The sequence below is a fragment of the Nilaparvata lugens genome, chromosome 14 (assembly GCF_014356525.2).
Source record: "Nilaparvata lugens isolate BPH chromosome 14, ASM1435652v1, whole genome shotgun sequence".
In the NCBI taxonomy this organism is placed as follows: Eukaryota; Metazoa; Arthropoda; class Insecta; order Hemiptera; family Delphacidae; genus Nilaparvata; species Nilaparvata lugens.
This window is the reverse complement of record NC_052517.1, coordinates 8,178,068-8,200,725: the sequence shown is the minus strand read 5'-3', so window position 1 is coordinate 8,200,725 and position 22,658 is coordinate 8,178,068. Positions and strand designations below refer to the sequence as shown.

Sequence of the window (22,658 nt, the reverse complement as noted above, 5' to 3'; positions counted from 1 at the left end):
AGCACATCTGGCCGAGACTATGCAACAGAAGTGGGTGGACCGAATGAGCATTCAATCTCTCCAGTGGAAAAGTGCACTGAGTCATCTGTGGCTGGCAAAAAGACCAAGCTCTACAGCTGTGCTCACTGTAGCTATGAAACACCAAATTCTGCTAATTTGAAGAGACACATTCGGAAACACACTGGAGAAAAACCTTTCAGCTGTGAGTTATGTGACTTCAAAAGTGCTTATTCAGGTCATTTGAAAGAACATTTGAGAACACATACTGGAGAAAAACCTTTCAGCTGTGAGTTATGTGACTTCAAAAGTTCTCAGTCAAGTAATTTGAAAAGTCATATGAGAACACATACTGGAGAAAAACCTTTCAGCTGTGAGTTTTGTGACTTCAAAAGTTCTCAGTTAGGTAATTTGAAAAGTCATATGAGAACACATACTGGAGAAAAACCTTTCAACTGCGAGTTTTGTGACTTCAAAAGTACTCAGTCAGTTCATTTGAAAAGTGCACTGAGTCATCTGTGGCTGGCAAAAAGACCAAGCTCTACAGCTGTGCTCACTGTAGCTACAAAACTAATTCAAAATCATCTGACTTGAAAAATACTGCCACTCAATCCTAGTTTCCATTTTGGTGAATTTGGGCCTATAATATCCTATTATATTGAGCAGCAATTTCTGTATAATTCTATATGATTTCTGTATGATTCTGTGGAAAATCAAATCATCCCTGAAATTCATTAGCTGACATATAGCCACAGTATACATACAGTATGGAAACTTGGCTTGTACCCTGGCACAAAAATCCACCATCTTGTTAGGAAGCTCTGCATTGTAATAGTATTGATGGGAGGTTCAGATCACTTTAATGATCCAGATTAATTGATCTCGTTCACCAGAAGACCAGGATTGAAATTTCCTAAGGTCTAGCATGATGTGTCTAGTATTTGAGCCATGTAGAAAGCATTGGTTGGATAGACAGTTTCCATTCTGTACCTATTCAGTGGTATAGCCAACTGTAAAATATAAACATGATTATTCTAGAGAACCATTCATGTTATGTTCATCTTAGACAAATTGAAATCCAGCCAATCTGGGATACTCCATTTTATTCTGTCTATGGGGCATTTGTGATATGTTTAAGAAATGCACTTGCTCTCTTGTACCTCAAGTTACATCCAACTTGTGCTTCTAAGCCCTTCATAGACCTCTGTGAATAAAAGTAGTCTCTATAATGATAATATTCCTACCATAGACTGTGATGTGTGTATTTGTTGCAGATGGCGACAGTTACTGTTAAAAAGGAAGAGGAGGAGGATGAGGATGATAGCAGCCAGCAACCAGCTGCAGTGGAAGATGATTGCAGCCAACAAAATTATCTAATTCCTGGCTACAACATGATCTTCATCAAAGAGGATCCATATGGTGAGATGCATTCTATCACTACCCGATTCTTGATTGACTAGGGTCTACACACCTTGCTTGGGTGATTAGATTGTGGCCAGCTTTCTCACATAAAGTGTTTGGATGTTTGGGAGTGGAACTCCCGTGTAAATGATACTCCAGAATGGGCTGTCTGCCACATGTCAACCATACACATGTACAGAACAAATGTGCTAGGTGATAAATGTAGTATGTTCATACTATTCCATAAAATTGCATATATCAATCTAAAGAGGTTCTCCTACAACTTGTTATAGATTTGAAGGTATCTAATTTTATTTATTACCTCTGTTAACTTTTTCCAGTATCACTGTCTCTGTGCAACTACAATTATTGTTCTATTCTACTAAAGAACTTTGTTGAGCATATTATTAGCTTATTATCCCTTAGCCACATCCCTCACTTGCTGACTGTTTTGAGGTATTCTGTTGAGTGGGTGTTGGCTGGAGAGGATTGCTCTGTGGATAGCAGCACTCATTTTATACTAAGCCATAGCAGCCAGCCAGTCTACAAATGGAAATTTTCGCAGATGGCGTTTATTTTCTTGACAACTGATGTATATTATTGATGATGATTATAAGCAATAATCAACAATTAATATAATATTCGCTGGGAGGACTTGGATCAGAGTTACCTACCATAGAATGCAGAGGTAACACAAAATTGTTTGACCTGTTGTCGTATCATTTCCACTCACTTTATAATGTGAATGTCACTTTATAATATCCTGTTTTAATAATTTACATGTTGCATTGTTGATGATTGCAGATGAGCAAGAGGCTGAAGGAAGTGCAGTGAAGAGTGAACCAGAGATGTGGCCTTCAAACTGCAGCACATCTGGCCGAGACTATGCAACAGAAGTGGGTGGACCGAATGAGCATTCAATCTCTCCAGTGGAAAAGTGCACTGAGTCTTCTGTGGCTGGCAAAAAGACCAAGCTCTACAGCTGTGCTCACTGTAGCTATGAAACACCAAATTCTGCTAATTTGAAGAGACACATTTGGAAACACACTGGAGAAACACCTTTCAGCTGTGAGTTATGTGACTTCAAAAGTGCTTATTCAGGTCATTTGAAGAGGCATGTGATAACACATACTGGAGAAAAACCTTTCAGCTGCGAGTTTTGTGACTTCAAAAGTACTCAGTCAGTTCATTTGAAAAGTCATTTGAGAACACATACTGGAGAAAAACCTTTCAGCTGCGAGTTTTGTGACTTCAAAAGTCTCAGTTAGGTAGTTTGAGAAGTCATATGAGAACACACACTGGAGAAAAACCTTTCAGCTGCGAGTTTTGTGACTTCAAAAGTACTCAGTCAGTTCATTTGAAAAGTCATATGAGAACACATACTGGAGAAACACCTTTCAGCTGTGAGTTTTGTGACTTCAAAAGTTCTCAGTTAGGTAGTTTGAAAAGTCATATGAGACACATACTGGAGAAAAACCTTTCAGCTGCGAGTTTTGTGACTTCAAAAGTTCTCAGTTAGGTAGTTTGAAAAGTCATATGAGAACACATACTGGAGAAACACCTTTCAGCTGTGAGTTTTGTGACTTCAAAAGTCCTAGGTTAGCTGATTTGAAAAGACATATCAGAACACATACTGGAGAAAAACCTTTCAGCTGCGAGTTTTGTGACTTCAAAAGTGCTTATTCAGGTCATTTGAAAGAACATTTGAGAACACATACTGGAGAAAAACCTTTCAGCTGCGAGTTTTGTGACTTCAAAAGTTCTCAGTTAAGTATTTGAAAAGTCATATGAAACACATACTGGAGAAACACCTTTCAGCTGTGAGTTTTGTGACATCAAAAGTCCTAGGTTAGCTGATTTGAAAAGACATATCAGAACACATACTGGAGAAAAACCTTTCAGCTGTGAGTTATGTGACTTCAAAAGTTCTCAGTTAAGTAATTTGAAAATTCATATGAGAACACCAGGATTGAAATTTCCTAAGGTCTAGTATGATGTGTCTAGTATTTGAGCCATGTAGAAAGCATTGGTTGGATAGACAGTTTCCATTCTGTACCTATTCAGTGGTATAGCCAGCTGTAAAATATAAACATGATTATTTTAGAGAACCATTCATGTTATGTTGATCTTAGACAAATTGAAATCCAGCCAATCTGGGATACTCCATTTTATTCTGTCGATGGGGCATTTGTGATATGTTTAAGACATGCACTTGCTCTCTTGTACCTCAAGTTACATCCAACTTGTGCTTCTAAGCCCTTCATAGACCTCTGTGAATAAAAGTAGTCTCTATAATGATAATATTCCTACCATAGACTGTGATGTGTGTATTTGTTGCAGATGGCGACAGTTACTGTTAAAAAGGAAGAGGAGGAGGATGAGGATGATAGCAGCCAGCAACCAGCTGCAGTGGAAGATGATTGCAGCCAACAAAATTATCTAATTCCTGGCTACAACATGATCTTCATCAAAGAGGATCCATATGGTGAGATGCATTCTATCACTACCCGATTCTTGATTGACTAGGGTCTACACACCTTGCTTGGGTGATTAGATTGTGGCCAGCTTTCTCACATAAAGTGTTTGGATGTTTGGGAGTGGAACTCCTGTGTAAATGCTACTCCAGAATGGGCTGTCTGCCACATATCAACCATGCACATGTACAGAACAAATGTGCTAGGTGATAAATGTAGTATGTTCATACTATTCCATAAAATTGCATATATCAATCTAAAGAGGTTCTCCTACAACTTGTTATAGATTTGAAGGTATCTAATTTTATTTATTACCTCTGTTTTATTTTTCCAGTATCACTGTCTCTGTGCAACTACAATTATTGTTCTATTCTACTGAAGAACTTTGTTGAGCATATTATTAGCTTATTATCCCTTAGCCACATCCCTCACTTGCTGACTGTTTTGAGGTATTCTGTTGAGTGGGTGTTGGCTGGAGAGGATAGCTCTGTGGATAGCAGCACTCATTTTATACTAAGCCATAGCAGCCAGCCAGTCTACAGATGGAAATTTTCGCAGATGGCGTTTATTTTCTTGACAACTGATGTATATTATTGATGATGATTATAAGCAATAATCAACAATTAATATAATATTCGCTGGGAGGACTTGGATCAGAGTTACCTACCATGGAATGCAGAGGTAACACAAAATTGTTTGATCTGTTGTCGTATCATTTCCACTCACTTTATAATGTGAATGTCACTTTATAAAATCCTGTTTTAATAATTTACATGTTGCATTGTTGATGATTGCAGATGAGCAAGAGGCTGAAGAAAGTGCAGTGAAGAGTGAACCAGAGATGTGGCCTTCAAACTGCAGCACATCTGGCCGAGACTATGCAACAGAAGTGGGTGGACTGAATGAGCATTCAATCTCTCCAGTGGAAAAGTGCACTGAGTCATCTGTGGCTGGCAAAAAGACCAAGCTCTACAGCTGTGCTCACTGTAGCTATGAAACACCAAATTCTGCTAATTTGAAGAGACACATTCGGAAACACACTGGAGAAACACCTTTCAGCTGTGAGTTATGTGACTTCAAAAGTTCTCAGTTAGGTAATTTGAAAAGTCATATCAGAACACATACTGGAGAAAAACCTTTCAGCTGCGAGTTTTGTGACTTCAAAAGTACTCAGTCAGTTCATTTGAAAAGTCATATGAGAACACACACTGGAGAAAAACCTTACAGCTGCGAGTTTTGTGACTTCAAAAGTGCTAGGTTAGGTGTTTTGAAAATACATACTAGAACACACACTGGAGAAAAACCTTTCAGCTGCGTGTTTTGTGACTTCAAAAGTACTCAGTCAGTTCATTTGAAAAGTCATATGAGAACACACACTGGAGAAAAACCTTTCAGCTGCGAGTTTTGTGACTTCAAAAGTTCTTGGTTAGGTGCTTTGAAAAGACATATCAGAACACATACTGGAGAAAAACCTTTCAGCTGCGAGTTTTGTGACTTCAAAAGTGCTTATTCAGGTAATTTGAAAGTACATATGAAAACACATACTGGAGAAACACCTTTCAGCTGTGAGTTTTGTGACTTCAAAAGTCCTAGGTTAGCTGATTTGAAAAGACATATCAGAACACATACTGGAGAAAAACCTTTCAGCTGCGAGTTTTGTGACTTCAAAAGTTCTCAGTCAGGTCATTTGAAAAGTCATATGAGAACACATACTGGAGAAAACCCTTTCAGCTGTGAGTTATGTGACTTCAAAAGTTCTCAGTTAGGTAGTTTGAAAAGTCATATGAGAACACATACTGGAGAAAAACCTTTCAGCTGTGAGTTATGTGACTTCAAAAGTTCTCAGTTAGGTAGTTTGAAAAGTCATATGAGAACACATACTGGAGAAAAACCTTTCAGCTGTGAGTTATGTGACTTCAAAAGTGCTAGGTTAGGTGTTTTGAAAGTACATATTAGAACACATACTGGAGAAAAACCTTTCAGCTGTGAGTTATGTGACTTCAAAAGTTCTCAGTTAAGTAATTTGAAAAGTCATATGAGAACACATACTGGAGAAAAACCTTTCAACTGCGAGCTTTGTGACTTCAAAAGTATTAGATTAGGTATTTTGAAAGTACATATTAGAACACATACTGGAGAAAAACCTTTCAGCTGTGAGTTATGTGACTTCAAAAGTTCTCAGTTAAGTAATTTGAAAAGTCATATGAGAACACATACTGGAGAAAAACCTTTCAGCTGTGAGTTATGTGACTTCAAAAGTTCTCAGTTAGGTAGTTTGAAACGACATATCAGAATGCATACAGGAGAAACAGCTACTAGCTAAAAATTTTGTAACCACACATGTAGGTATATCATCCAAACAATGAATGCTCAGAAAAAGGTATAGAGAAAGGTATTCTTAAGAAATAACCCAATATAATTAGCTAGAATAAAACATCAAATATAACAAGACAACATACACGAGTAGACCTCCTCCATACTGCATAATGATATACAAATATACAAATTAATGAAAAATAAGGCAACATACAAAAACGATCCATGACCTTAAATACAATCAGATTCAGGAAGTTCTAATCAGCATATCTCGACTCCAAATACAAAACATTTCAAACCGGGTTAGTTCATAGAACATCAACATCACTTTGGCCCATAGCAATGTTTTTATTTGCTTCAAGAATTTGTTCTTATTATTAAATTTCCTGATATCTATTGGGAAACTATTAAAATATTGTGTACCCAAGTAACTGAAATAATATTTGAAAATTATTTTACTGATTTTTTAGGTTTGGAAAGAATTGAAACTCTTCATCTATTATTATAAATCGAGATTTCTGTACCCTCATTTCCACTTTTTCATAGAATAATAATTGCAGAACCCTGAATACAAAACTATATTGAACCAGTAAGACATTGTTTTATAAAGTGGGAAAGAGTTTTTCTGCCTTGGTTTTTTTAGAACTCTTCCTCTAATAGTTATTTGTATATCTAGAGTGAAAAGTACTTTTTTTCTCCCTGAGGAAAAAGTTTGAAGCCCGAGGCGAAGCTGAGGGCAACAAATTTACTGAGGGAGAAAAAACATTCTCCACTCGTGATATACACAACATTTTTCCTCCACCTACATTTTTATAAAAACTGCAAATAAAATAATTTTTTAAAACGTATGTGACCGAACAATGTGTTACAACATAATCTAAAAGTAAACAGCTGCTCTGGATTGTAATCACAGTTCTCCACCAACAGTGCTATGTCCATATTAGCATGTTGTTGTATTATAAGAACAAAGGCCGCCACAACTACAACTATGATTGAAGCTCCCATTTCAAATTCGATTAGTTAATGAGGAATATTCATTGGCTGGTATTTTGAATAACATGGAATGAAAAAAAATTTTTTTAATCATACTGAAAGTCGATGAAGCCAACATCTACTGCCATATCTCCAAATAGTGATGTCAGCATCAGATAGAAAACTTTTCTGTAGAGTTTGTTTACATTGTTTTCCATAGCAGATTGTGTCTACTCATAACGTTTCTGTGTAAACTTGAACCATTCTTTGTAACATTTATGCTGAAATATTTCTATTTTTGCAAAAACTAATAACGCTAGGTAACTAGAAGGAGAGAGTCAAGTGAGGCGGCCATGTTTGTGGGTCTATAATTCGACAACAATTGACGATCTGGCCGCACCGATCACTTGGCGTTTGGTGGGGATGTCAAGCTGTGAAATTCGCCCTCTTACCCCTTGTCTGTGTTTCATTATATGTGATCGGAAGTTGAAAAAAATGACCCTATTTTTCTATTTTCAAGATATTCAATATTTTACTTTAATAATTATAATAGTCGACTCAGGAGTGGAGTGTCATTCAACAAAGGGAACTAAGTTTTTGGGTCTGGAGCTGCTGTCCAATCTAATGTAGGAAACTAAAATCTAAAGCCTTAGAAGAAAGTTGTTTCATGCACTATTTGCTTTGAAGACTCTTGAGGAATATTTCCAACAGAAAAACAGCTCTTGCAGTCTATCATGGTTACTTCATGTCCCAAGTCCGTTATAGTGTGATATTTTGGGAGGCACCATAGGATATCTGAATACAATATTTAAAACACAAAAGAAAGTGATGCAAATAATTGAAGATATTAGCATAAGGCACTCATGTAAACCTATATTTAGAAGTTTAGGTCTGCTTACAATGCCTGCATTGTATTTTTTGAGATTGCTTTGTATGCGCATAGGAATAAGGATACGTATTGTGACAACCTTATATCCCACCCATATAACACTAGACAAGGAAGTTTGGTACTTCGATATCCTGTGCTTAACTGTTGTTGTATTATGTAGATGGCAGTGGCCACTGAAAAGAATTGGAAGGTTTAAGGTTATGTTTAAAAAATATGTATTGTTGATTATGATGTAATGTATGGAGTTTCAATAAATGAAATAGAAGAAAGGCAATGACTTTTATTCATAAAATATGGCGATGAGGAAAATAATTTGACAAAGTACAAAACAGTTAATTTTGGCATTGGTAACCGTCCGTAAGGTTTTTTTGGTTATAATGGAGGTGCGTATACCGGCACCGCTCACATTGGAGAGTGACGTGGTTTCAAACTGGAAAAGATTTAAACAAAATTTCGAAATTTATTTATTGCTAGTGGAAAGAGTGCAGAAAAGGAACCAGTGAAAGTTGCAGTTTTTCTAAATATAATCGGCGATGAGGGCCTGGACATATACAACAACTTCAAAATCAGTGATGACGAAAAACAAAAATTGGATTCTGTGCTCAAAGAATTTGAGAATCATTTAGTTCCTAAACGAAATGAAATTTATGAACGTTTTCTGTTTTATAAACGAATACAAGGGGAAACTGAACATAATGTAAGAGAACGTAGGAGACCAAGACGGTTTGATCAGTATGATGTGCAGTATGCTACATAATTATGTATTTATATTGTATTAATATAGCAAGTCAATTTTTATTTTATTCTAATAAGCTTTTCTTTTGAGGGGAAGATGTTGTATTATGTAGATGGCAGTGGCCACTGAAAAGAATTGGAAGGTTTAAGGTTATGTTTAAAAAAGATGTATTGTTGATTATGATGTAATGTATGGAGTTTCAATAAATGAAATAGAAGAAAGGCAATGACTTTTATTCATAAAATAACTGTGGCTACAGGCTCTATGCAGTGTGTGGGCTGACGAACTGAGCAGTGGATGGTGTCTATCTCATGGACATTGTATTGGCTATTGCTTTCTTCCGTTCTGAGCTCAAGATCGCTTGCTCCGGAATTCTTTCACAGTTACTTCAGGTTACAGTAACTATATTACCCACATTATGGCCATTGACTGTCACGCTTCTGATTGGTTAGCTCGGTCACATGGTACAAATCCACCATTAAGATTCCAAACACACTTTCAAGTCCTAACTTATAGCATTAGACATTGGGAACTTATCACTTATTTTACCGATTGGAAACATATTATGAACTTGAGATGAGTTTGATATATCATTTTCGAAGAGAAATTGATTATACGTTAATATAGACAAAAAAAGATAACTTTAAAAAACACTAATAAAGCTTAAAACATAAATTTTCCTTCCTTTGAACTCCTTGTGGACCACTTCTAGAGCTTTCATGGACAACTTATTGGGAACCATTGATCTATATAAATATGAAGAAAGATAAATTTCAATTTTGTGTATTTCCTCATCTCATTTATTGGATCAAACTTCAAATAATCCAATTCAAAAATATTTTTTGTGGCTCAATTGAATATAACATTTTATGAAATATTTAACCATGATTAAGTGCTGATTAAGGACGTCTTGACTTCTCTGATTGATTCTCTTCAGTACTGAGTACCCTACCCATAACATGTTGGTACAATAACTATTGATATAATTTCCGAGTTGCATTACCAGGAGCAGTGGTTAAGATTAGAAATATCACTAAATATAAACAATAATGGTTATGTGTGTTATTTTTCAATTTCTTACATGTTTATTAAATTCATCAAGTAGTACCGTACTATGGCTACAATAATTATTGGCTCTTCCACAGTTTATATTCAATGTTGTGCTTTACAATATTCTGGTCAGACTTATTGGCTGAATAAAACAAACTATTTAAATGTTATGGAATCTATTGTGATGAGAACTCCATTATGCTTCTAGAAATAGATATGAGAACTTTATTATTTGTCAATAGAACGAAATTTATTACAATATCATGACACATTTCAAAAGTTTTATGGTATTTTTTGGAAATTCAGCTTTCAGGCTATGGTACCTACCTTTCATTTTTACTCCCTATTATCTACGATTTACTATTTCAAGTTCCAAAACTATATTGGGAATAAAGAAAAAACATGAATGAAATTATATCGAAGTTAATAATCACAAAAATATACTTTAATGAGTGAAAGCAAGCAATTTTACTTATAATCCCATATATTTTATGAAATATCAACACTATTTTGTTACAGTTCCCCCAAGACATTTTCTTGAATGATCTTCACCGTTGATAATTTTTCTTGAAAAGTTATTCAACTGTTATTATCAAATGAGTTATATCATGGAGAAAGGATAGTACAAGAAGGGATATTCCATGGTATAGTGCATTTATGTTCCAATTTTAATGTCAACTCAAGCAGATAGTCTTAGTAGTTTTTTTTTGTGAAGCTGTGACGCTTGTCTCTGATACTGTGCCACTCTTACAAACTCACCCGGCCAAAACAGTAATAATAGACAGTAATCGACTTGAGTTGACAAAGAAATCGGATTAAAATTTGTAAAATTAACGACCTACATCATGGGATATCTTCTTATGCTATCTTTTCTCTATGCTTATATTCATGAATGAAGTAATAAAAAAGTGACTGCCTCAATTTTTTTCCTAGAGAGCGAAGTTAGGGAGCAATTGGCCCTCTCTTATACCCAATTTTCTGAGATAATTCATTTTTGTTCATCAATATGATTATTTTATGTATCACAGATGACCTGATATTTTAGATCCTATTCAAAAATATGTTGGGTGTCACGAAGTGAATTTTGTGATGAAAGGAGAATCGTTATTTAGTATATAATTTGGATAATTTTCTTTATTTTAGAGGAGGATTAGGGCCGACAGTCAAATTTATTTTATTAGGCTTCGAGTCAAGCGTACACATTATCATCATCTCCAGCAGCCCTACAGATTATCATCTTCGAATTCATCTTTTCTGTTGATGTCATACTCTTAACCATAAATAGCCAGATTTTTTTATGAGTTTAAGGATCCATTTCTCTACAAAACATTGCAGTCAGCAGCAGCTGTACCATCAGAGCAGGCTACCGTGTTGAGTTGGAGTCAAGCTATCAAAATGAAAAAGTTTTCTCAAGTAAACATTTTTTTCTGATCATTACTTTTTGAGTTATTATGAGCGCCTGAAGTTTTAATTTTTGTAACAGAACATTTCAAATTCGGTAAGAGATGAATCCATGAGATTCAGAGGATAGATTCTTCATGGTATTGTTTATCAAGTAAAATAAGAATTTTCTGAAACTATCAACTTTTGAGGAAGATATTCAATGTACCAAAAATAACTAGACTAAAAGTTATGTTTGGTCATTTTTAGTAAATTGAATAACTTTCTCAAAAATTGATCATTTCAGAAAATTGTTATTTTACTAGATTAACTATGAAGAATCTATCCTCTGAATCTCATGGATTTATCTCTTATCGAATTTGAAATGTTCTGTCGCAAAAATTAAAACTTCTGGCACTCATATCTCAAGAAGTAATGATCAGAAAAAAATGTTTCATGAGAAAACTTTTTTATTTTGATAGCTTGATAGTATACAAATCGAAAAACTTTGAAAAATATCACCAGTAGAAATTTTATTTTTAGGCTATGCACAGCCTCAATCTCTTATAGCAATTAGCAATATTGTCAGTATTAATCCAGGCCGGGCCGAGCTGAGTGGAATCTGCTTGCACACTAACTATGCAGGATTTAGTTGGGAGCATTCATATCAAAGCCGGGTGATGCCGGGCTAAGCTTAGCTGAACTGTGCAACAAATTCACATTTGTGAGTGGCTTGACGGCCAACTCGAGCATTTTCTGCCTTCTTTCAGTTTAGTTTGATCTTTGTGAGTTGTGCAGTATTTTGTATTTTATCTTTAAAAATGTCTACAATTAATATTGACATAGAAATGTTCATTAAATTCTATACAAGAGAAGCATCTCCATCCATAGCCTTTTTTCATCTTCTTGGAGATGCTTGTATAGAATTGCGAACTGTCCACTAGTCTCATATCTTTATTGATATCATGAGTCCAGGATCTTCTTCCTCCCTCATGTTCATCATCAAGAGTAAAACTAATATCCAGTAACATCATAATCAAAGTAGATGACATTATTATTGCACTTTCAACTGAAAATTACAATTTGATCTGATAGTATGCATGTCTCACTAAAGACTAGAAAACCTTCCAAGCAAATCAACAATTGGCTTCAGTGCAAACTTAGGCAGATTCCACTAAGCTCGGCATCGCATTGCTCTGCCTTGCTCGGCTCAGCCCGGCCCGGCCCAGCTTTGGTGTGAAATCCCCCTAATGTCCTCAGTCAGCCACGTTTCCAATAAGACAATATTCTCACAAGAAGAATTCAAAAGTGCAAGAGATAACTTGTGAAGTTCAGTCCTTATTCCACCAACATTTTGATAGCAGACCGAAAGTTATTGAAATCTAGTGTCTGTGTAAGTCACCATCACTAGAGATAAGAATTGCTTTGCTGCCTTCTTCCCATTTAATCTTTATATAGCCTCCTTTATTGAACCACAGAAACTTGTACTCCTTGTCGATTATTGTTTGCTGTGCTTTTGCAAACAAAATCCGTCTTGCTCAGGATAAAGATTGATTTAAATATAGATGGGTTCATCACAGATGCATGTTGACAGTGTGCGTTTCACATGTCTTTTCTGCAAGATTAACTTCTTATCAGTTCTTTGTACAAACCACACTATTATACCAGGAGTTGAACGATTGGTCTTTAATTGATCAAACATCAAACTTTTCAGCACGAACTTCAATGTTCAATGGCTTACCAACCTCTGTCACCTTGTCTAAAGTGTTCAGGATCTCAGGTACACAAAATATCTCGAAAGTATCAGCACAAGAATATTGTTCACTGTCCTCTAACCTAATCTGGAGTTGGCAAAGTAATTTAAGAGACCGGCAACGTTGTTGCTCTCCTATCTTTCTTCCCTGCCATAATATATTGTGGACCTCACCATAGTATCGCCCAGAGTGGCAATGAATTATTAGCAGTTATTCAGTCTTTAGTTTTTTGTCTTTGGTCTGTCAGTCTTATAACATCAGTAGTTCAACTTTGTTGCCTTGTCCAAAAGTAGCTTGTATCAGAATTTATAAGGGTTTTCCAATCACTAAAACTATCATCATTAATAAGTATAATATTACAATATTATTAGATATGATGCATTAATTCAAATTGATCCATTTCAAGTGATTTCATAGTACATTTTAAAATATAAGAACAAAAGTAACAATGCTTCAATTCAAGTGTGTTTTGAAATTAGCGGTAAATTTAATTTCTACAAAGATGGCGCTGTCTTTGTGTACTAAGGTTAGTTTTGGTGCAATGTAGAATGCATTGGTTAGATTGGAGGCTATTTTTCTGTGTGTATTATTCTGTGGCATGGTGCTGGATCGTTGCTCCAGGACCGCAGGACACAGTATGGAAACTCGGGTATCGTGAGGTCCACGTTAAAATGACAGTATGTTGCTATATTTGTCTATCTTTCCAAAAATCAGGTAGTACTATCCTTTTCTAGCTCGGCAATGAAATCAAATCTATTTTCGATAATGTAGAAATAAAATTATTCAAGACAGATAATCGGCAAAGCTGTTCTCCTATCCTTATCCACTGCCATTATAACGTGGACCTCACTATAGCAACCTGGCACAAAAATCCGTCATCTTGTTAAAAAGTTTCACATTTTCGTTCACTGCAAAGACCTTAAAGAGATAATATCTTTAAGGTCTTTGGTTCACTGCCGCGAGTCAATCAAAAGACCAGGATTGGTACTTTCTAGCAAGATGGCGCAGTCACGTGACGTGTCTATTATTTTGTGCCATGTATTTGTAAAAGGATTGGTTGGATAGGCGTTCTATTGATACTTGATAGTTTCCGTTCTATATCTCTTATTCTGTGCCCAGGATCTATTGTATGCACCTTAGACCAGTTATAAAATAGACACGGCCTATTGTATATTCATACTGAAAGTCGATGAAGCCAACATCTACTGCCATATCACCATATCGTGACGTCAGCATCGGATAGAAGACTTTTCTGTAGTTTGTAAAATTAGATAGACCTTATTTTTCTATGTATAATAATCTACTTCCATCTGAAATAGACACAATATGCTATGGAAAACAATGTAAACAAACTCTACAGAAAAGTTTTCTATCCGATGCTGACGTCACGATATGGTGATATGGCAGTAGATTTTGGCTTCAGAGGCTACACATCCCAGCGTGTCTCTATTCTATAACTGGTCTAAGGTGTGCACTGCTGTCTTCTAGGGTTCTAGTCTTTATTATAATTTGGTGGTTTCTTTTTGCTATCCTAATATTAATTTAACTATAAAACTTGTAATTCTAGTTAGAATACCAAAATGGAGTCAGAAGTAAGTAACCTACTTAAAAATTGTATAACCACTGAATCACAATCACAATAGTCTTACATAACCTAAAAATCAGTAGGGTCTTGTTATGTTAAATGAAGCTAAAGCATTATTGATCGATTCCAACATAATATTCATTAAAGGTTAGAGCATGTAAGTGTACCTAAACTGGATCTATAAAACCATGTTCTACCTAACTTGAGTATAATAGACTCAAAATGAAACTAGTTCATGCACAAGTCTAGTCTAGTCGGTGAGCGACCACTGTTATTATTATAACTGAGGTAGTTTTTTTTTTAAATGAAAGAGAAGAAATAAATAAAGCTTGCTAGCCTATTGTGATACATTTAATATTAAAAATAGCTGTATGAAAACTTATGTAACAGTGACTTTCAATGATATAAATTTCAATTTATACGCTTTTAATGCTATTAATTCATCAAAACTTTATAACTCATGCAATCCTAAAAAAATAGTGATGACAGATACTATAGTGAGGTCCATGTTATAATGGCAGTGTTTGATTAGGCTACTTGCACACACCCCGATTTTTGGACGGATGATTTTTTACAGAAAAAACATGCATCTCATCCATGAAGGCTCAAGTCTGTGTGTGGAGAAGAGTCTGTTCTTCATTTCGGAAATATATTTTTGTAGTTTGAGAGGGATAGTGTACTTCTTGAATACTGAATTCTTGAATGATAATGAACTTAAACATTATTGAAAATTACTGAGAGGATGATACACCTTGAAAGCATCAATGTAACTCAATGGAAAACCTGTCACTGGAAAAGTATAAGTTATAAACAATGTCTTATTATACTTGAAGTGTTAGCACATTATATAACCTTATTTAGCAAATAAAAAAATAAAAATTATCAAATGTACTACAACTTTTTAATAACAAGATTTGATGATGTTGGGTTTCGGCTCACTATATATTACATGCCTAAGGCAATATTCTAGTAATGGTATATTCACACTAAGTGCAGATTACGGGACCTTTATTTGATATTTTACAAACCTAATTACCTCACACTATCAAAAGAGCAGTGCAGTCGACTGGAATGGAGGATGGTGTAGCGAGAACTGGCAAGGACGGTTGGAGAAAAATCAGTGTGTGTGCAAGCTTGTATTTTTAGTCACGTACCGGTACGCCTCTGTGTCGCCGGCACATCGCTGGCACCGGTGGAACACAATGGCAGTGGCCGGCTGCTCGTCGGCATTTTACCGGCTGTGATCGGTGTGTGTGCGCAAGTACCCTAAGCAATGGTATTGCTGTAATGATATTGATCATATGATCTATAACCATATGCTCTAGTTACTAAGCAAATCAATTGCATGTTTTATTTTAGTTGTCATTAATGATTGATAAAGCCTTGTTAATTTGGTGTATTAATTTATTTCAATTGCTATCCTTGTCTATCATTCAATAAAGTGGATAGCACTATCTCTTTCTTGCTTTGCTCTGTTGCCAGATTGTTTTTCAATAATGTAGAATAATCAATAAATTAACAAAATATTTCATCTTAATCATGTAAATTCATTATGAAATTATTGAAAATAAAATTCATTATTTTAAAGGGGAATGAACAGTTAATTTTTGTTTGTTCAAACTTTTTTCTATTATTGTTGTGTGTGGCGGGGAGGTAGTGAGAGAGTGTATGAACGGCACAGTATGACAGACTACCATTATCACATAGGGTACCTAAGATAGCCTCAATATCTATGTGGACTATCAGCTTGACAAATAGAGAAATTTGGAACATATAAACTGCCCAATACCGTGGTATATTTTCTCAAGCTATCTTTTCTCTATGGTTGCAACAAGCAAATGTTAACATTCTCCAGGATCAATATAAAAGTACATAAATCTGATCTGAAGGAGTGGCCATAGTCAAATGGTCTAGATGGGCTTCATAATTCAGAGACCTTGGTTCGATCCTGGCCTGGACAAGATATTTTTCTTAGCCACTCCCATGTTTTAGATAGACACATTTATTCTTTGATCCCAGCTGCCTGAAAATAGTTGCTAGGTCATGTCAGAGGCCCTTAAAATAATCGATTATTTCATGATCAAAAGATTAATCTCACTATTCAGATTGATGAATTCCTATTCAGAATTCATTCTGTGAGGTTTCAATAATAGAAATGTTTGTGGTAATTGAAACCATTTTGATTCACTGCAGATGTCCACATGTGACCAGGAGACGGATATACTATCACCAGTCTCAGAGCACAATTCATTTAGTGGAAAATCAGATTCCAGGTTGACTAAAGCCATTGAAAAAGAAGTGTGTGGTAAGTATAGTTATAATATGTAATAATTTATAATTCAACTTGTATTTGCATTAGTTGTGTGTTCAAATCTGCACCAATCACAAGGCCTGTCTCATCAACATTTGGTACTCTTGTGAAATAGAAGCAGCTGACTGTAGGGGGTGCAAACACTCTCCATGTTACAATGACAGTGTTTGATTAGCAATGGTATTGCTATCTCCATCTTTCATTCAACAAAGCGGATAGCACTATCTCTTTCTCGCTTTGCTCTGCTGCCAGATCGTCTTTTAGCAATATAGAATTAATAATTAATTAACAAAATATTTCATCTTAATTACGTAAATTCATTATGATATTGTTAAAAAATATAATTAATTGGTTAATAAAATATTATTGATTATTTTAAACGAGGATGAACAGTCAATATTACATCAATAAACCTGTATCTGCTACCGTCTATAGAAGGCATTGACAGAAAAGAGGTTTGGAAACGTTTTTCTCCTATCTTTCTCCACTGTCATTATAACGTGGACCTCACTATAGTGAGATTCAAGTTAGGAAGTCAGAAATGATAGGAAAAGATAGGAACGTACTGTTGCCACTTCTCCATTGCCTTCCATAGTATAGCCAAGTATTGTCATAGTACTGTATTATTATTGGCATAGTACTCCCATAGTATTGCCAATGCCTACCATAGTATGGCTGCGATTCAAGTTATTCCAGTAGATCTGATCTGATATTTATAGTGGCTTCTTGTAAATAGTGCTCAATTGATGCATAATAAATTAATTATGAATTTTATTTTCATCATAAATAACAAAGACATTTCACAAACACTTTTTAGAAATTAACTACAAGACTTAACTTATTTCGGACTATGTGCTATATAAATTTGGGAGAGGAATAGCACAAGTTTAACTTATTTTTCCTCTCCCTATCATTTTAATAGTGTATTTATTGTATAAATGACTGAATGAATAATGAACTTGCCACTACATCAAGTAAGTGTGGCCAGTGTGTAATTAAGATATTGTAATAATTTAAATAAACACAAAACAGTTTGAGTCCAGTCTGCATAACTGTATACAGGGTGTTCTGAAAAAAGGTGCCCATAAGACAGGGCATGATTCCTCACATAAAAGAAGAAAAAAGTACTTATCAACATAGGTCCGTAAATGCTTGTTTACCAAGTTATACAGAGTGAGAGATTTCATCACTTTCAGTTGGAAATTCTATTATTCTTATGTTATTAATGAATATGTTCAAACCATGACATTTTTTTTCATAAAATGAAATTCCCAAATATTTGAGTTTTCTTTTTCAATTGTGTTACAATCACAATATTATCATGCCTGCATTCATAAATATGTTAAGGTGCGTACAGATATACGCGCCGCGAACATGAGCAATTCACTTTTAATCAGCTGATTATATCTGTTTTTTACAGAAACGGTAAGATACAGATATAAAAAGCTTGGCATCAGCTGATTAAAAGTGAATTGCTCATGTTCGCGGCGCGTAAATCTGTATGCACCTTTACACAATTGGGATAGAGAAATCAAATGCCCTGAAATCAAAGTTTATAAATTTCTTCTTTTTCTTCTTCTCCTCCTTATATCGGTCCTCCTCCTGTTCCTCTTCATCCTCCCATTATATTCTTCTTCTTCCTCTTCCTTCCGGTTCAAAAAGTATTCTTGCTCCAGAAAAAGGCTTTAAGAATTATATGTGATGTTGCTTATCTGGAACATTGCAAGCCTCTATTTATAAAACAGAAAATCATGACAGTTTACAGTATGGTCGCTTTCAAACTTCTCCTACAAATAAAAAAGAGTTTAGCTGTAGAACCGACATTCATAGTCATAACACTAGGAACAAATCAAAAATGTATGTACCATATACAAGATTGAATAGTATAGCAACCAGCCCGAATCATATATCATTGAAATTATTGAATAGATTGCCAATACTAGCCAGGAACCTACCAACTAAAATTTATAAACAGAACATAGAGCGCCTCCTATTAGACAATCCATTGTATTCACTTTCAGATTCCTTAAATCTACCATTTCACAACTATTTTAAATGAAGCAGGGAAGAATAAATTTTCAAATATAAGTGTTCTCAATATCTGTATTGTTATGTTATTTATATTGTCAGTTCGCTTCCGACTATCAGAGAGGAAGGTTGTGATAGCTCTGGCTCGGTAAACAATATTTATCGCTAGTGCCGTTCAATTCTACTGAAAGCTTCAAAATGAGCAAACTCTGTATGGAATGTAGTTTAGAATTCAATGATCCTAAAAATTCAATCAACTGTTCTAAGTGCGGAAATAGTTTCCACTCTGAGTGCTGTCACATTGGAAATATGGAAAATCTACGAAAGATGGGAGGAAGGAGATCTATGTGGAGGTGTGAAAGCTGTAAGGACGTTTCTCACGCACAGGTATTGCCTAATGTTAGTGGTGACAAAGCATTAGCTATAGCCATATCGGATTTAAGTGAAAAAAATGACATTAAATTCGAAAACATTGAATCCTCAATCGCGAATTTGAAGACAGAAATTACCGCTTACCGTGCTGAACTGAATACCGTTAAAAGTGAGTGTGAAAAGGCTAAAAAAGACTGTGAACTCATCCTAACTGAAAATTCAATCTTGAAGAAACAACTTGGACAGATACAACAATACACTAGATTAACTAACATCGAGATCTCTGGAGTGCCGAAAACTAAAGAAGAGAATGTTTATTATATTGTTAAAAAACTCAGAAATTTTAAAAGTGCGTTTCGACCCTTCCGACGTTTCTATAGCTCATAGATTCCCGAAATCAAAAGATGCTCCCCATCCATCAATAGTGGTTAAATTCATTTCAAGAAAAGTTCGTGCTGAATGGTTGGACTCTGCTCGTAAACTCAAAGTAATCCAGGCTAACTTACTTCATGAATCATTTAAGGATGGAAGATTCTACATAAATGAACACCTCACCGTCGATAGTAAAATTCTGCTTAGGATAGCCAGGAGTTATGTAAAACAAAAGAAACTGGTGTTTACATGGGTTCGAGACGGAAAAATATTCATCAGAAAAACTTGCGACGGCCCTATTAGAAAAATACTAGATACAGCAGACCTGGACAAGGATTGGTGAAGTGGACTCATTGATTAAACAGTAAGCTGAGGAGAACTCTTGTATAAAATACATATTATCTATATATATCCTATGGAACTCTTCTACAAAAAGAACTACAAAAACAAACTCATTATTTTTTTTTTATTCCTCTCAAGTGAGGATCAAAGTTGAACTCTCTTATTATTTTGTTTTTCTTTCTTGAATTTTCCGCATAGTGAACTTATAGTTTATGTATATGGTTTTTTCTCAACAATATAATTATTATTTATCTAACTTTCAGTCAATGGTTCATTTAATTTTTGGAATTAAGTAAGCAATGAAATTTTTTGTTTCAAAGTAGATGGTTATTCATTTATTTTTATTTTTCTTCCACGATATTGTAATGAATTAATTAAGCAAGGAAATTGCAGGATGACATAATTTTCCTTCCATTTTATCTATTTTTATGCACAGTTGATTATAAAAATTGATTTATAATATCATTGGGAACTAGGCTATTTTAAACGCGTGAAATATCATTCACATTATTACATATTAATTTAAAGTCAAATATATAACTCTAACTACATTGTTTAAATTACACGAATCAGTGAAACCACAAACTTGATGCTTGATTTGTTTGTGCAATGAACAACTGTATAATTTACATTTTAAACGGTACTAGCGAATACAAGCTATGAACGTTCTAGATGATTTAACTTATTTTAGGCATGTTAGTTGTAATGTATTCGATGATTGTTGTGTGTATGGTGATTTCCTAAGAGTGAATGAGTTGAATGGTTTTAGTATATTACACATGAATATTAGAAGTTACAATAAAAACCACGAAGAATTTTTGATTTTCCTTGATAGTATAGCTTTCAAATTTGATGTTCTCGTGCTGACCGAGACATGGATGTGTGAGGATGATTATGTAAATTGTTTGGATGGATGTTTGGCATATCAAACTACTACTAAATACAACTAAAACGATGGTATAATAGTATACGTAAATTCGGAGTTGTCTTCATCGTGTAATGAGGTGGAAGTTGGGGGATTGCGTTGTCTCAACTTGAAGTGTGATAAAGAAAACCAATGCTATAATTTACTTTGTGTTTATCGCTGTCATGATATTGACATGGCCGGTTTTATCGATGGATTGGAGGAAAGATACAATCGTACTGATGATAATAATAATAATAATAAGATAGAGGTAATTGTCGGTGACATCAACTGTGATATTCTCAATGAACAAACTAGCAGCCTAACCAACAGGTATCTTGACGTGCTTTATGAAGCCGGCTTTGCTTGCTGCATTGATTCTCCGACTAGGGAAACTCCTTTTTCTTCTTCATGTATAGATCATTTATTTGTTAGACACCCAGATACTAATTCTCTTTTTCCAGCAGTATTGAAATCCGATATCACGGATCACTACGCAATAGGCATCACCATAAAGCATAATAAAAATAACAATAGCTCTCATATTCAAAACTCCAAATTCAAGAAAATTGATAATGACAAATTCTTTAAACTTGTGGCCGAACAGTCATGGGATGAAGTTATCTCTTCACAGGATCCTAATTTTTGTGCTGAGAAATTCATGGAGCTTATAGCTCTGCTCCATCAGACCTGCTCTACTACTATAAATAGATGTAATAATAGTAATTAATTCAAAAAATTAAAGCCATGGATCACAAATGGGCTTATCAGATCCATAGAAAAAAGAAATAGATTAATTAAAAGTCAGCCCTTCAACCCCAATCTCATTCATCAATATAATGAGTATCGCAGTATGTTCAAATTCAAATTCAAATTTTATTCAATCCAATTCACAATATTTACAAATTATGAGAAAAAACAATAAAGCTTAACAAAATTAGAGTAATAAGTTAATAATTTATAAAGTACATAAAAGTCTAATTTATTAAACAATAACATCAGACAAGAATTCGAACATGCTAAACCAGGACTAATTTGTGAATTTGGATAGAAAAATACTGATTGCTGAGAGTAAAAAACTCTACGTCTGCGAGCAGGAATGAATATCCGATAATTTATGAATTTATAGAGAAGTAGAAAAATATAAAAAGAAGAAAGAAAGAAAAATTAGCAACCAATCACTCACACATTCACACTAACCATGCTCACTTTCCAATTCCAGCTCATTTAGCCAATGCATAGCCACCATTATCAGAGTATTTTAACTAAGAAACCACATTGAATAAGGTCTCTAGATAGTCAGGCATAAGACCTCTAAGCAATCCAAGAACTTTTGTTTTAAAAACAAGTCGATTTTGTGTTCTCTTAATTTCAAGAGGAATATTGTTGAAAAACTTAGGGCCGAGAAATACAAACGATTTCTGGAAACAAGTGGTGTACGATTTAGGAAGTCTTAGTAAATCAGATGTCACTCTCCTAGTTTGATAACTAGGAACATCCCTGAACAACGCATGATCACAGTTTCCAGACATAACATAAAACATATACAATACCTTGAAAACAAAGATATATCTGAGAGGCAAGAATCTGAGACTCTGAAAGATAGGAAAAGAATGTTCATATCTACCCTCCTTCTTGATGGCACGAACTATGGATTTTTGCATAGTTATTAAGGGCTTCAAGTGACTAATGTAAGTGGAGCCCCAACAATTCATACCGTAGCTGATTTTTGAGTAAATTGTTTTTGTAAATTGCTCCTGTTGAGTAAATTGTTA

At 34.8% G+C, this 22,658-nt stretch overlaps 1 protein-coding gene and 1 long non-coding RNA gene across 12 annotated transcripts in view; one reads left to right on the top strand and one right to left on the bottom strand.

Annotated features, from left to right (window-relative positions):
• The window catches only part of LOC111053229 (gastrula zinc finger protein XlCGF57.1-like), an 89,158-nt gene that overhangs the window by 53,691 nt on the left and 12,809 nt on the right, over nt 1-22,658 (top strand). For 5 of the 11 annotated variants that reach the window (XM_039440697.1, XM_039440692.1, XM_039440691.1 and 2 more), the window contains 4 exons: nt 1,272-1,416; nt 2,203-2,294; nt 3,739-3,883; nt 4,670-9,007. In XM_039440697.1, coding sequence (XP_039296631.1) covers nt 1,272-1,416; nt 2,203-2,294; nt 3,739-3,883; nt 4,670-6,195 — 1,908 coding nt within the window. In that variant the 3' untranslated portion in view covers nt 6,196-9,007. Of the gene's footprint in view, nt 1-500; nt 916-1,271; nt 1,417-2,202; nt 2,295-3,382; nt 3,884-4,669; nt 9,008-22,658 lie in introns of those variants that run through there. The other 6 variants (XM_039440694.1, XM_039440695.1, XM_039440699.1 and 3 more) reach the window with 3 other exon arrangements.
• The window catches only part of LOC120354185, a 28,365-nt gene continuing 9,585 nt past the window's right edge, over nt 3,879-22,658 (bottom strand). The window contains exons 2-3 of the long non-coding RNA XR_005572880.1: nt 10,176-10,178; nt 3,879-4,015 (exon numbers count right to left, since the gene is read on the bottom strand). This is a non-coding gene — a long non-coding RNA (uncharacterized LOC120354185). The remainder of the gene's footprint in view (nt 4,016-10,175; nt 10,179-22,658) is intronic.